Below are 14,117 nucleotides of genomic sequence, written 5' to 3' on the forward strand. Positions count from 1 at the left end.
TGCGTTTTTGACATGAGTATTACATTAATAAAGGACAACTGGAACAACTTCAGAAAAGATACCAACTGTTGATAACAAAGATTAATGCATTATTTATGTAAGGGAAAAATGGAGCCAGCTCCATCCTACACTTTCAGAAAGGTGGAAACTTTGCACAAGCAAAGTTTATAAACACCAAAATCCTGTTTATTCTTCATCTGCTTGTGACAAAAAATAGAAGTCCATAGCAGATCCTATCCTTATTGTTTAATCAATCCAATGATTAGAACTAAAATATCCTCTATGCCATGAACTGGTTACCAGCCTTCAACCCTTACACTGACCAGAATTTCACACGAATGAAATTCATATGCTTAAAATATCATATCTGTTTAAAACAAGCAGCTGTATCGCACTACCAAAATGCCATCTTTTTCCTTAGAAGCTGAAATACAGGAATAACAAACCACATAAGGAACATCTATTAAACATCTGTTATTATGAAAGAACATAAAAATCAGTAAAATATCCAGATCATACTTCACAAAGAAAAGACATCTTTCATTTCACAAACCTTACAGAAGAATTAGGCAGACAAAATGTTCTACAGAGTTTAGCTGAATTCAAGCATCACGGAAGCTTCAGGTAAAACCTCCCATAGTATGCAAAAGTCTCTGTCCATATCAACATTTAAGTAAAGAGAGAGACGAGAGCTATTTAACAGTCTGAACTCAAAAGAAAATATTTCAAACAACTGTTAAATTACTAGTGGTGAAATTTGAGCAAACAGACTTGGACAAACACTTAAATGAAATTTTCGAAATTCAAATGGAATGTTTTTCAACTAGATTGCATGCTAAAAGATACATAAGCATAAAAGCAGAAACTACAGCAATGGAACTATGAGGCATTATAAACTGAGTCTGTCAATCAGGAAAAAAACGTTAGTGAAATGTATGAGACTGGAACACACACTTTAAAAGGCACCACATAGAATTCTAGACCTCAACAAATACTGAAGAACTTAATATAGGGAAAGGTGCTTCACTGGCAGAACAGAATCAAATACACTAATAAACTATGTCTAGTGTCATATATCAATTATGAAACTGTGAAGTCAATTTGTCGAGACAAACAGTATCAGATGTCACCTACAGTACGTCACACGGACAGCTAATTTCTATGTATTCTTGCAAAGTCTTGGACAGGTCTCACAGCTTTCACATTTAGTCCCTGCTTCTATGTTCAAAATTTTCCTTCTATTGTCTCCATTTTCTTCTAGCCACCACTCATTCCACAGCCTGCTGGTGCTGCACAGGTGAGTGACTCTCACTCAAGATAAGTGTGCAGCGTGCTGGCTGCTACAAGGGTCTTCTTATTTCCTGGCAAGTGTACATAATGAAGTACCTACTTGTCACACCATAAGTACTTTAAGGACACTGTGCAAAGATCTTTAGGGAGTCAAGTCTAAAGATGGCAAGGACAGTGCTTTTCATTCTTACATTTGCCTTGAACTTACTTGGATATCCAAACAAAAGGAGAAACTGCATAGCACATAATATCAGAAATATGTTCATTATTGAAAATAAGTAAGTATTCAGTAAGATAAATGAAATTTCTGTGAACTACTATATGAATTCCACAATAACCTACAGTTAAAATCATGCATATGTACTGCTGGTGCTTGTCAGATGCTTTAATTAAGCAACAGATTCTGAAAACAGTTTGCCTTTCTTCAGTAAAATAAAATTGATAAAAACAGAACAAAATAGTTCGCTTAGCAGCCCAGTACAAAATTAAGCTCTTCACTACATTGTGAAGACATATCCTTCCTGAATATTTTTTTTTTTTTTAATCTTCCCAAAACTAACATCCACCTACCTGTTGCTGAACTGGTACTTGCTGAACTACCTGTGTAGGCACTGCTGCCTGGCCAGCCACAGATGTCTGTAAAGTCACAGTCGAACCTGTATCCGACCCAGTCTCTGATGTCTGCATCGTGATCTCTGAATAAAATGAAGAAGTAAAATTAAAAGGTTAGTTCTTTTTTTTTTTTTTTTTGTTACTTATGGCAGCATGCTAATATGTCATTTATCTGTATTTGGATCTGGAAATTAGTCAATATCAATCTTGGTATGACCCAAAAAGTTTCCCCCTACTAGCAAATGAGTTAATATAAACGTTTTTTTATGTTACTTATATTCAAAATATCTTTTATTTATATGTGCAGAAAAGCATAGCGATTCTTCGAGTTTTGTCATTTTAGGAATAATTTAGAAAAATCAGGAACAAATCTCTCAGCTTGTAAATAACTTATCATCATTTGTATATGTTTTTTCTCTGGACTACTGAATTATACAAAAAACTCTACATTCAATTTCAAAGTCAAACTTCAAGCAGGCCACAGAATGATGAGCTGTAAATTGGAAGTAAAATCTGAAAAGCATTTAGTGAGTCACAGTGAAAAAGCAACTGAAATAACTTTCTTCAGTTGAATGCATTGTAACAACCACTGTAGCCCAAATCTGAGAAGAAACCTTTCAGCACTAAAACCATCTAGAAATACATAATGTGATAAAAAAATACCTAAAATTGTGACCCAAACATTTAAAGGGAACAATAGAAATTTAGATAGAACACAGAAATGGTCTGAGAATACAGGAAAATGCCTTAAAAAGTAATCTCATCAGAAAGACAACTGAAGATGACTTATGTCTTCATAGGAAACAGACTGGGAAATATGGGATTCCTTGATATTACACAGCAAAGACCACATAATAAACTGGGTAAGAAAAAAAAATCATTGAACATTAGGAATTAGACTTTTTTGGTTTTAAAGCCAGCTTAGTGCAGGCCCTCCCTCCAACTACCTCTGACTCGTTTTGCATTCAAATGTTGTCAGTGAAGAGAAGCAAACAGGTATAATCTGGGACATGTGTGGGAAATACAAGCAGGACCTCGCCATCTGGGACCATCATTATTTTAAACTCCATGGAACCATGGCTATGCTACCTGGCAGATTCAACAGCTTATTCTGAAATTTTCAGAAAGGGTGATAAATTGCTGATCAAATCTATCTGAGACTTTATCAATAGGCTCTCAGAGTTATCATGTTGACTGATACCATGGTGACTGAACCCCTTACTTCTGTCCAGCATGCCTGACTAAAATCAGGATACGAAATGAAAAGAAAAAGGAACAGAATTTCACAGATGTCTACTGAAAGGTTAAAAATCCTAAGTGAAAATGAATCTCCACAGGAAAAATATGGAAGAGCTGGAAACCACTGTACTGCTACAAAGATACAACCTAGTTGCCATTACTCCAAGTTGGGAGGATGAATCCCAGGGCTGGAGTGTGGCTGTTGATGGCAACAGATGGTTCAGAAAGGACAAGCAAAGAAGGGGAGGCAGAGGGATTGTCCTACACATCCAGAAAGGGATAGAGCATGAAGAGCTGACATTGAAGAATAGCCATGACCAGGCTGAAAGCTTATGGATTCAGATTAAGAGACTGAAACAACAAAAGGAACTTTATGGTACATATTTCCTACAGGCTGCCTAATCAAGGGCAGCCTTTTGAGGATGTAGCCAGTAGCTACAGAAACCATCACACTCACAGAAACCCATCCTGCTGGGAGACTTCAACCACACCACCATCTACTGGAAAAGCAGTACAGTGAGCTGTGGGTAATCCAGAAGACTGCTGGAGTGCATGAAGGATAACTTAAGACAGGTAATAGACAGTGCTACTGGAGAGGATACTGGGCTTCTGGTCTCCAGTGTAAGTGAGCTAAAATATGATGCTGAGATGAAGGCAGCCTGGGCTGCAGTGATCCTGTACTGAGGGATATGGGTCAGACGAAGAGTAAAGTCAGGTCCCTGAATTTTAGGAAAGCAACATTCTGGCTGTTCAAGGAGTTAGTAGGACCCCCCAGAGAAACTCCTCAGAGGCAAGGAAGCAGAGTAAAATTGTCAGAGCTTTAAGGATGCTTTCCATAAACTGCAAGAGCTCTTGATGCCTAGATGTAAGAGATCAGGAAGGGAAGGCAATAGACCAGCAGGTATGAGTCAAGACCCACTTGCTGAACTGAAGGGCAAAAAGGAAATGTGTAAGCAGTAGAAGCAGGGAGAGGAGAGGTGCTGTGGGAAGAGGATAGGGACACTGCCCAGTAGTGTAGGGGTGGAGTCAGGAAAGTCAAGATAAAAATGGAGATCAATTTGGCATGGCACAAAAAGAATATTAAGAAGGGCTTCTATAGGTGTGTCAGAGAGAACAGGAAGGTCAAAAGAAGTACACCTCCACCGATGATCAAGACTGGCAAAATGGTAACAAGGGAGAAGAGAAGGCAGAAGTACTCATCTACTTTTCTGCCTTGGTCTCCACTGGCACATTCTCTTCCCACACCACCCAAGTTCATGGACCACAAGATGAGAGCTAGGGAAGCAAAGACCCTCTCTCTGTAAGAGAAGATCAGGTTCGAGAGTACCTGAGGAACCTGAACATACATAAGTCTGTGGGACTTGACAAGATGCATCCCAAAGTCCTGAGGGAACTGGCTGATGTAGTTGCCAAGCCATGATACTTGAAAAGTCATCCTGGTGACTACAAAAACAGAAACATTACATCAATTTTTGAAAAGGGTAGAAAGGAGGACCCTGGAAACTACCAACCTGTCTGCCTCACTGTGCCCGGAAAGATCATGAAACAGATCATCCTAGAATTAAAGTAGAGGCATGTGAAGGACAGGGAAGTTATTAAAGCGAAACTATGGCTTCACCAAGGTCAAGTCTTGCCTGACCAATCCAGTGGCCTTCTGTGATGGAATGACTACATCAGTGATCAAGCAAAGAACTATGATGTCATCTATCTAGATTTCTGTAGGGCCTCTGGCATGGTACCCCAGAACACAGAATCATAGAATCATTTTGGTTAGAAAAGACCCTTAAGACTACCATGTCCAACCATTAACCTAGCAATGTGAAGTCCACCACTAATTCATATTCCTATGCATCATGTTTACACCTCTTTTAAATACCTCCAAGGATGGTGACAATCACTCCCCTGGCAGCCTGTTCTAGTGCCTGACAACCATTTCAGTTAATTAATTTTTCCTAATATCTAGTATAAACATCCCCTGGCAAACCTTGAGGCCATTTCCTCTTGTGCTATCAACTTGTAAGAGCAGACAGTGTCTCCAGGAGAATGCTGTGAGAAACTGCCATAAGGCTTTACTAAAGTCTAAGTACACCACATCAACAGACTCTCCCCCATCCACTAAGCGGGTCACTCTGTTACAGAAAGACCTGCCTTTCATAAATCCATGCTGACTCAGCCTGATTGCCTTCGTGTCCTGTAAGTGCTGTGTGATGACACTCAAGATTATCTGCCCCATAATCTTCTTCAGCACCAAAGTCAGCCTAACAGGCCTGCAGTTCCCCCTGTCCTCCTTCTGGCACATCTGGTAGAGAGGCCTCACATTTGCTAACTTACAGTCAACTGCAACCTCCCCAGTTATCCAAGCCTGCTGACACACCATGGAAAGTGTCTTAGTGAGAAAGGCCACCAGCTCCCACAATACTTTTGGGTGCCTGCATCCCATGAGGCCCCTTCTCTCAAAATGGGAGAGATATGGATTTGATTGATAATCAATGGATGAGAAATTGTTGCATCCAGAGACTAGTAGTCAACAGCTCGATGTCCAGATGGAGATCAGTAATGAGTGGTATCCCTCAGACATCTGTACTGGGACCAGGACTGTTTAATAACTTTACTAATCAGAAGACAGTGGGATCAAGTGCACTCCCAGCAAGACTGCAAATGACACAAAGCGTAATGGTGCAGTTGACACACAGGAGCAATGGGGTGCCCACCCAGAAGGACCTGGAAAAGCTCAAGGAGTGGGCCCATGTCAACACGAGGAGGTTCAACAAGCCCAAGTGCAAGGTCCTGCAAATGAGCTGGGGGCAACACCCAGTACCAGTAGAGGCTGGAGGATGAAGGGATTGAGAGCAGTCTTTTGAGAGCAGTCTTGAGGAGAAGGATTTGGGGGCAGTGGTGGATTAAAACCAGGCATGAGCTGGCAGCATGCATTCACAGCCCAGAAAGTATCCTGGGCTGAATCAAGGGAAGTGAGCAGGTCAAGAAAGGTGATTCTGCCCCTGTACTCTGCTCTGGTGAGACCTCATCTGGAGTATTACATCAAGCTCTGTAGTGCTCAGCACAGGGAGATGGACCTGTTGGAGTGAGTCCAGGACCTCAAAAAATGGTAACTGTACTGAGACACCTCTCCTATGAAGAAAAGCTGGAAAAGTTGGGTCATTCAGCCTAGAAAAGAGAAGGCTCCAGGGAGACCTTACTGTGACCATTCAGAACTTGAAGTGAGTTAGAAGAAAGGAAAGGGCAGATGTTTTAGTGGGACCTTTACCAACAGGACAGGGGTAATGTTTTTAAACTAAAAGAGGGTAGATTCAGACTAGATCTAAGTAATAAACCTTTTTAAGAAGGGTGGTGAGACACTGGAACAGGTTCCTCAGAGAGGTGGTGGATGACCCACCCATCCCTGCAAACATTTTTCCTGATTAGATGGAGCTCTGCAGAACCTAATCTAGTTGAACACGCCTCTGATCATTGCAGAAGCCTTGGCTTAGATGACCTTCAAAGGTCCCTTCATGCCAAATTATTCTGTGATTCTGTGCTTCTATGTTTACTATAAACCAGTAAATTTCATACCTTTGTTTGCCTAAAGTAAATGTATAAAATGCAGAATAAAGATTTAACACCAAAATATCTAAATATCAGTGCATGCTAGCTCAAAACATACAGCTTTTTGTTATTCCAATATTAATGAGAACATTCAGCTTCCTGTAATAGCATCCAGAATGAAAATTTTCTTTATTTTCCAATATGCAGTTGCCCTCAAGTTTCTGCAGACAAATTAACAAGACTTTCTGCTGTACAAGACGTCCCTAAGGACACTAGACCAAACTCATCCATGGTGTTAAATGTGTGAGCTTAAATAAACTGAGGCAGAGATTTTAGAAAACTATTTTTGCAAGCAAGGCCCTGCAAAATCTATGCCTAAAAGGCATAAACCTAGGCATAAGTCTATGTTTTTATATGCATGCTTAAACATCTATATGGAAATAATAGCCATAGCAGTGATTACAACAGCTTTCAAAGAGTCACAGAACAGCACAGTGGGATACCAAATAATTTGTGGGGTTTCCAAAACATACCAAATGACATAGACAATAGCAACACTCTTAATGGAATACTAATGACTTGAGTGTTTTTGTTTGATACTTAAACACTGTAACCACTTTATAAATTGGAGCAATTCATGATTTACTCAGTCCTTATACAGCACAAAGTTGCTGCTAACAAAAAAGAATGTAAGTTGTAAAAAGATCAACATTTTTACAGAAGAAATGTAGTGAGCCTGGCTTTTAAGAGAAACTGCAAACTTCAAACTTCATTTAACTGACCTGTAAATGGTGTTTCACTTAATGAAGTCAGGTATTATAACAAATATCCTTCCTATTTAGAAAGTAAAGACAACTATTATTTAATGAAGGCTAATTTTCTTATACTGAAATTATTTAGAAAACCATCCCTTTTTGTAATTGCTATTTTCCATAACCATACAAAAGTCACTGGGCATTTTTTATGCATAAAAATTCAAAATAAAATGGAGAAGGAAAACAAACTGCTGTATATACACACTACTGTTTAGTCTAAACAACAGTTCTACCAACTGCAATCTTTCAAAAGCATCCTAATAATCCTATGGATATGTCTACTCACTTCAGGATGTAACTACACCTTTAGTCATTAACCATCTCTATTTTTTTCCTCATCCACTACCTTTGACTCGGCAAATTCCGTCAAAATTGAGTTTAAAAGAAGAGTCAGCTTGTCTCAGCAAACCTGGTATGCAACCCAGTCAAAGACTTGCAGAATAGTGGAAATCAAAAGCTAGATGCTGAGTAATTTCCTCAACAATCTTGCACCTATAAAAGGCACTTCCAGTCGAGCACAAAAACTGATCAGTTTAAGCCACCAGTTCCACTAAATGATCATTTTGGATACTGTAGCCCAAACTGGAACAACAATTGAACAGTTGAAAAGAATTACAATGTCAATTATATTTATATTTTTATATTTCTATTTAACAGCTCTTAGCCTCACATGACTGTATGTTGTTTTCATGGTTATAGTGTATAAATATGTCAACTACTGCAAGGGAGGATTGCTACTGCACTCAAATCAGTTTTTACTTGTGAGGGACTGCTCCATATTGCCATGTGTCTGTTAATTGCTATGTCACATGTCAGGCATTAAGTACTTGATCATTACAGCTGGAATTCAAGATGCTCAAAAAATCAGAACCAGGTACCTTCATCTAAGTAAGGAATATAATTTGTTCCTTTCCTTGCAGATGCTGTCAAGAATTTTTCCTGTCTGACATAATTAATACTCCTTTAAGAAAAGGGAACAGCTTCATTATAAGAACATGGGATACTCCAGTTCTAAGCCAAGTGTTAGTCACTGTGGAGAAGCTTTGAGATGGACAGACTGCAAGTGTCAGTGCCACCCAAAAATCTCTGCTGTTAAGCAGTGAGGGATGCTGAATAACAGAAACCAAGAACTGGGGATTCTCTGCTCAGTCCTGGAAGTAACAATATCCAGAGATGTATCAGAACACACAAGAGAGAATCCAGTTAGGTGGGAAAGAACCTTCAGGAAGAACTGGAGAGACCCCAGAGGGCCCTATGGCCCAGCCTAAGAATACCCATTGCACGATTATCACTGCCATGCTGACCTACCAAACTCCAAACTGTCATCCCATCCACAGGACAGGATAGCCATGTAATTTGTTGATTCCACATATGTTTTTAATTGAAGTGTTTTGGTGACTGAGTCAATTTTACCTCCACACTGACAACTTGGTGGCAGCCCTATATTTAAGCACTCAAGCTGATGTACTTCTCTACCACAGATGCACTTTCATTAATAATCTGATAGGGAACTGGGTGCTCTACAGACTGATTGGGAAACTGGGATAGCTAAAGGGCAGTTGTGGAATTCAAACTTTGCCATCAGTTTTGCTTAAGTAGAAATAAATCTAATGACTTAATATCAACTTATTCAGAAGTGCTTAGGTTGCTTCCATAATTTTGCTTTAAGTCATAGTATCAGAATCATAGGATGGTTTGGTTTGGAAAGTACCTTAAAGATCATCTAGTTCCTACCACCCTGCCATAGGTGGTGTCCCAAGGCAGGGATACCTTTCACTAGATCAGATTGCTCAAAGGCCCATCCAGCTGGCCTTGAGCACTCCAGGGAGAGGACAGCCACAATTTCACTGGGCAAGTCTCTCTCCTAGATGCAATTCTTTACTATAGCTCACAACACAGTATAGATTTTTCCTGGTGGATGCCATACAGTATGTTTCACCGTCAAATTTTGCCATTTTTCTATTCACTGGAAGTTTTTCTAGCATCATTCTAGAGAAGGTCTCAGTGTATTTCTTTTACATTGCACCAATACTGAGTATTTACATGAAATGAAGTCTCTCCATTTTATACAGATACTGCATGAATGTAAAGGACCTACATATTACAGCAAAAAAGATGTCATCCTTGCCTAATGGGACTGTCAGGTGTATCACATGCAACAGATGAATGTTTGACAAAGATCCAGTTTATTCTGGCTAATTAAGCAGCTGGACACATCCCTCTTCAGTGGTTTTGCTTTGTACAGTCAGTGCTTGTTACATCATGTGCATGTAAAATGAACAGGCCCCGTTCTGAAAGAAGGTTAATTAGCCCCTCCAAGAAGGGAAAAGATACTGCTCAAGCCCAGCTGCTGAATGTGACAAGATTAGTACTTTTTCCATCTAAAGGGCAGAACTCATGCAAAGCTACTATGCTGAAAATTACCCCTTTCCAGTATACTGTGTGGCAATTTCCTCTTCTCTGTTGAGTTCCCTACAGACTTTTTAATACCCTCAAATTCTCAGTTGAATTCTCCCTGTTTTCTAGACTTGAAATAGTAAGACTGAATGACTTACAAGCCTAACTTGCTCAATTACTTATCAAATGAGATTGTTAAAATGTGTCAGATTAATGATTAATGTCTATTTCGTTCCTGGACTCCTTCACCCTGAACTAAATTTCTTTTTAAAATCTACCAGAATTTGCAAAGTTTAGTTCAGCTAACTATGCTTTATTATCTACATCAAACACTGCAGAAGGCTTTAATTCAATGAAGAAAATGAAAGCCTGTAATTTACTTTCAAGTGCAGCAGGAAATTTCTTTTTTCTCCTCTAGAAGACTAAATAAAACACCACAGAATGTAAAGTGAACTAGATCTCACAATCACATGCAGTAATGGCAGGTTTTTAGTGGTCAGAATAAAAGACTAATCTTAAGATCTTATCTATTTATAATGATGAATCACCAATATAACTCATTAAGAATTTCCGGCAAGAAATTCTTCACAGAATTCTTTAACAGTCCAGGAAAGCTCCTCAGAACATAAAGTTTCAGCAAGTGATATGGAGTGCTTGGTTCCCGAACAATAGTGATATCAGTAATAGAATTAAGTATAATTTGAGGGAAAAAATCACATAAAAGAGAGACATGTAGAATAAAAGCATAGCTTATATAATACTGAACCAGCAAGAATTAGAGAAAAACATGTCCCAGGTAGTCAACAACCTGTCCTTGAGATATATGCCTGCAAGACAGATGAAAGGAATGGAAAGGAATACTCCCCGTTATTCATTTTGGTTATAGACTTGAGCAGAAGGTAGAAAACACTGACTATTTGGACTTACCATATTAGCATCTCATCAGTATAGATATATATATATATCAATATAGATAGATATATATAGCCTGATATAGCTCATCAGGCTAGAGGGATCCCTTCTAACACTTTGCCTCCTACTATTTTTTGATTCGAAGGAAACATTTATATGTGTTTAGCAGCAAAAAAGATGCTATTATACATGCTTCAGAGGGGGGAAAAGAAACCTATAAAGAATTTTAGATGCAAATGTATTTTCATGTTAGAACACCAGCTTCTTACTTAACACTATCTGACTGATTATTCTTCCAAGGGTCTTAGGAATGCAAAAGTAGGCAGCTAGACTCTGCCGATGCAAGGTCTACTTGCTAAATATTTCAATTAGCAGCATGAATCTTTCTTTCTTTCTTTCTTTCTTTCTTTCTTTCTTTCTTTCTTTCTTTCTTTCTTTCTTTCTTTCTTTCTTTCTTTCTTTCTTTCTTTCTTTCTTTCTTTCTTTCTTTCTTTTCTTTCTTTCTTTCTTCTTTCTTTCCTTTCTTTCTTCCTTTCTTTCTTCCTTTCTTTCTTCCTTTCTTTCTTTCTCTCTTTATCTTTCTTCTTTCTTTCTTCTTTCTTTCTTTCTTTCTTTCTTTCTTTCTTTCTTTCTTTCTTTCTTTCTCTTTCTTTCTTTCTCTCTCTCTCTTTCTTTTCTTTCTTTCTTTCTTTCTTTCTTTTCTTTCTTTCTTTCTTTCTTTCTTTCTTTCTTTCTTTCTTTCTTTCTTTCTTTCTTTCTTTCTTTCTTTCTTTTTTCTTTCTTTCTTTCTTTCTTTCTTTCTTTCTTTCTTCTTTCTTTCTTCTTTCCTCCCTTCCCTCCTCCTTCCCTCCTCCTCCCTCCTTCCCTCCTCCCTCCTTCCCTCCTCCTCCTCCCTCCCCCTCCCTCCCTCCCTCCCTCCCTCCCTCCCTCCCTCCCTCCTCCCTCCCTCCCTCCCTTCCTTCCTTCCTTCCTTCCTTCCTTCCTTTCCTTCCTTCCTTCCTTCCTTCCTTCCTTCCTTCCTTCCTTCCTTCCTTCCTTCCTTCCTTCCTTCCTTCCTTCCTTCCTTCCTTCCTTCCTTCCTTCCTTCCTTCCTTCCTTCCTTCCTTCCTTCCTTCCTTCTCTCAGATGTGACACTGAGTGCTTTAACAGAAAAAAATGAAAAAAATCAGACACATGCAGACACCAAAAAAACCTATTTGAATTAGAAAGAATAGCAAGTACAGTACTTTGCCATATCTGTTTGCCTGGCATAGTCTGCAACCATTTGAAAGAAAGGGTTAACTGGAAAGTAGTCTGCAAATACATAATACCCCACTGAAAAAAAAAATGGAATAAACCCACAGCCATGAGGTTGCCTTTGGACCACTGGTCTTGGCTCACAGGAGAGTGTTTGAATGCCTGGAGGCTGGAGAAAGAGGAAAAATGATAGTTTCCCATGTCAAAGAGCTCACAAGCCTGGTTCTTGACCTCAGAGTCTAAAACCCACCAAAGTGTATGGCCATCAGTACCAACAATAGCCATTAGACTTACACTACTGTAAACCTATCATTTAACCAATGTATTTAATTAATGCTGAATTATTAACTTTTAACAGACTGATTGGCTAGTGGTTGAGAATAAATATATGCTTGCCTGAAATTTAGAGAGTTGGCTGGTGTCCCTCAGAGTATTCCCATTACAGCACTCCCAAATTATTCATCGATAACAGATGCAACAATTCACATCATAGCTGCACCTGGAAATCTGGCGTGGTGTAAACTCACTGCAAACTGAAAATTAAAGGACTGGGTATGCAAGATAATTCTGAACTACAATGCAACTAAAAACAGATTTAAGATGTCAACAGGTACAGCGTGTGGAACAGGACAATGACACAAAGTTGTGTCCAGATGCAACTTCATCATACTCATCTGCATCTTCTGTCACTCTGTCCCTGACAGCTGCTTAGCCACACAAGCCTTTATCTCTATACCTTCCTCCTACTTGAAATCAGTAATACAGTAGTTTTGCTCAGACAACCTAGACACTGCTTTTAAAAATGGGTGCTTACGCAGAGTGCCCAGATTTCTTAATCCAATTTATGCTGAAAACATTCCTTCCATAACTCATGTGTTGATTCTCTTTACACAGAAAGAGAGCAAGCAGCTCAATGCCTGCATTTGGAACTTGCACTCTATAAGGGAGTATGTAAGAACTTTGCAAATATAGAACTAATATTCCAAGTCTGCAAATTCACCCCTATTTCAGAGAGCAAACTACTTTTCTCTCCTGGATATAACATATAGTTCTTACTACACCTGCAATAGAAATCAGTGTGGAATTTATTTTTTTTGTAACTTTAGGAAGACAACTGTAACATGAAGAACTGAAAGCCCCAACTGCTTCTCAAATGTACACATTTGTCATACAGAGAAATAAACACTACATACAGTCCTACTAGGTCTAAAAAACATGCAAAAACTATCAGTCTCTGTATGGGAAGTTCCCTCGCTGTAAAAGAAAATTTGCCAGATTCCACATAATTAGCTATGTGCTTTTAACAAGTTTGCTGAAGTGTGACTGCCCACAGCATATGTGCCATTGAAACTACTAGATTTATATTTTAATATCTCTGATCAATTGAAAGTTAGCACTCCGACTACATCATACCTAGAAAAGGGCTGGTTTTCTTTATTTCTAGTAATAACAGCTTTCCTTAAATTCTATGGATTGAGATTAAAGTTTCTATTACAAAGTAGAATAAAGTGCCAAGCTATTGCAGGATTTATTTCCAGTTTAAGTGAGAGAAAATTGATTTGCTATCTTGCGTTGTGTTAATACAAAACAAACATCACTACCCCCATACCAAATAATTAGGTCTTCTTTCAAATTTTGCAAGTGAAAAAACAGTTTTCTGTATATTGGTAAGTCAAGAAAACAGAATTCCCTTTTCTATTACAGAATAAAAAAATACAAAAATCCAAATTCTGCAACTGTAATTAAAACACATAAAGTCAGCTAAAATGTGAGAAAGTAGTATGTTCCCAAATGATTATTTTTGGTGAATCAAGATGACAACACACTTTAATTGGTTCAAGAAGGCAGGAGAAAGAATACAGTTAACTAACACCAAATACAGTGTAAACTCAGTGATAATACCTACAGGGCTTTAATAACTGACAGATTCGTGTTCTAGCTCCTGTTATACCCATTGTATTTTCAAAATAGCTGTATTTTCTTGTGACATGTCTAACCTTAGAGATCATCAAAAGCCATCTGGACATGATCCAGTCATGTTTGCGCAAGGGGGCCTGGAAGAGATGGCTTCTG

At 38.7% G+C, this 14,117-nt stretch overlaps 1 protein-coding gene across 1 annotated transcript in view; it reads right to left on the reverse strand.

The window, feature by feature from the left end:
* Positions 1-14,117, reverse strand: part of RFX3 (regulatory factor X3) — a 101,787-nt gene that overhangs the window by 52,166 nt on the left and 35,504 nt on the right. The window contains exon 2 of the mRNA XM_030467339.1: positions 1,861-1,985. Within this exon, the coding sequence (XP_030323199.1) occupies positions 1,861-1,977 (117 nt within the window). The 5' untranslated portion in view covers positions 1,978-1,985. The remainder of the gene's footprint in view (positions 1-1,860; positions 1,986-14,117) is intronic.

The sequence above is a fragment of the Calypte anna genome, chromosome Z, assembly GCF_003957555.1.
Source record: "Calypte anna isolate BGI_N300 chromosome Z, bCalAnn1_v1.p, whole genome shotgun sequence".
Taxonomy (NCBI): Eukaryota; Metazoa; Chordata; class Aves; order Apodiformes; family Trochilidae; genus Calypte; species Calypte anna.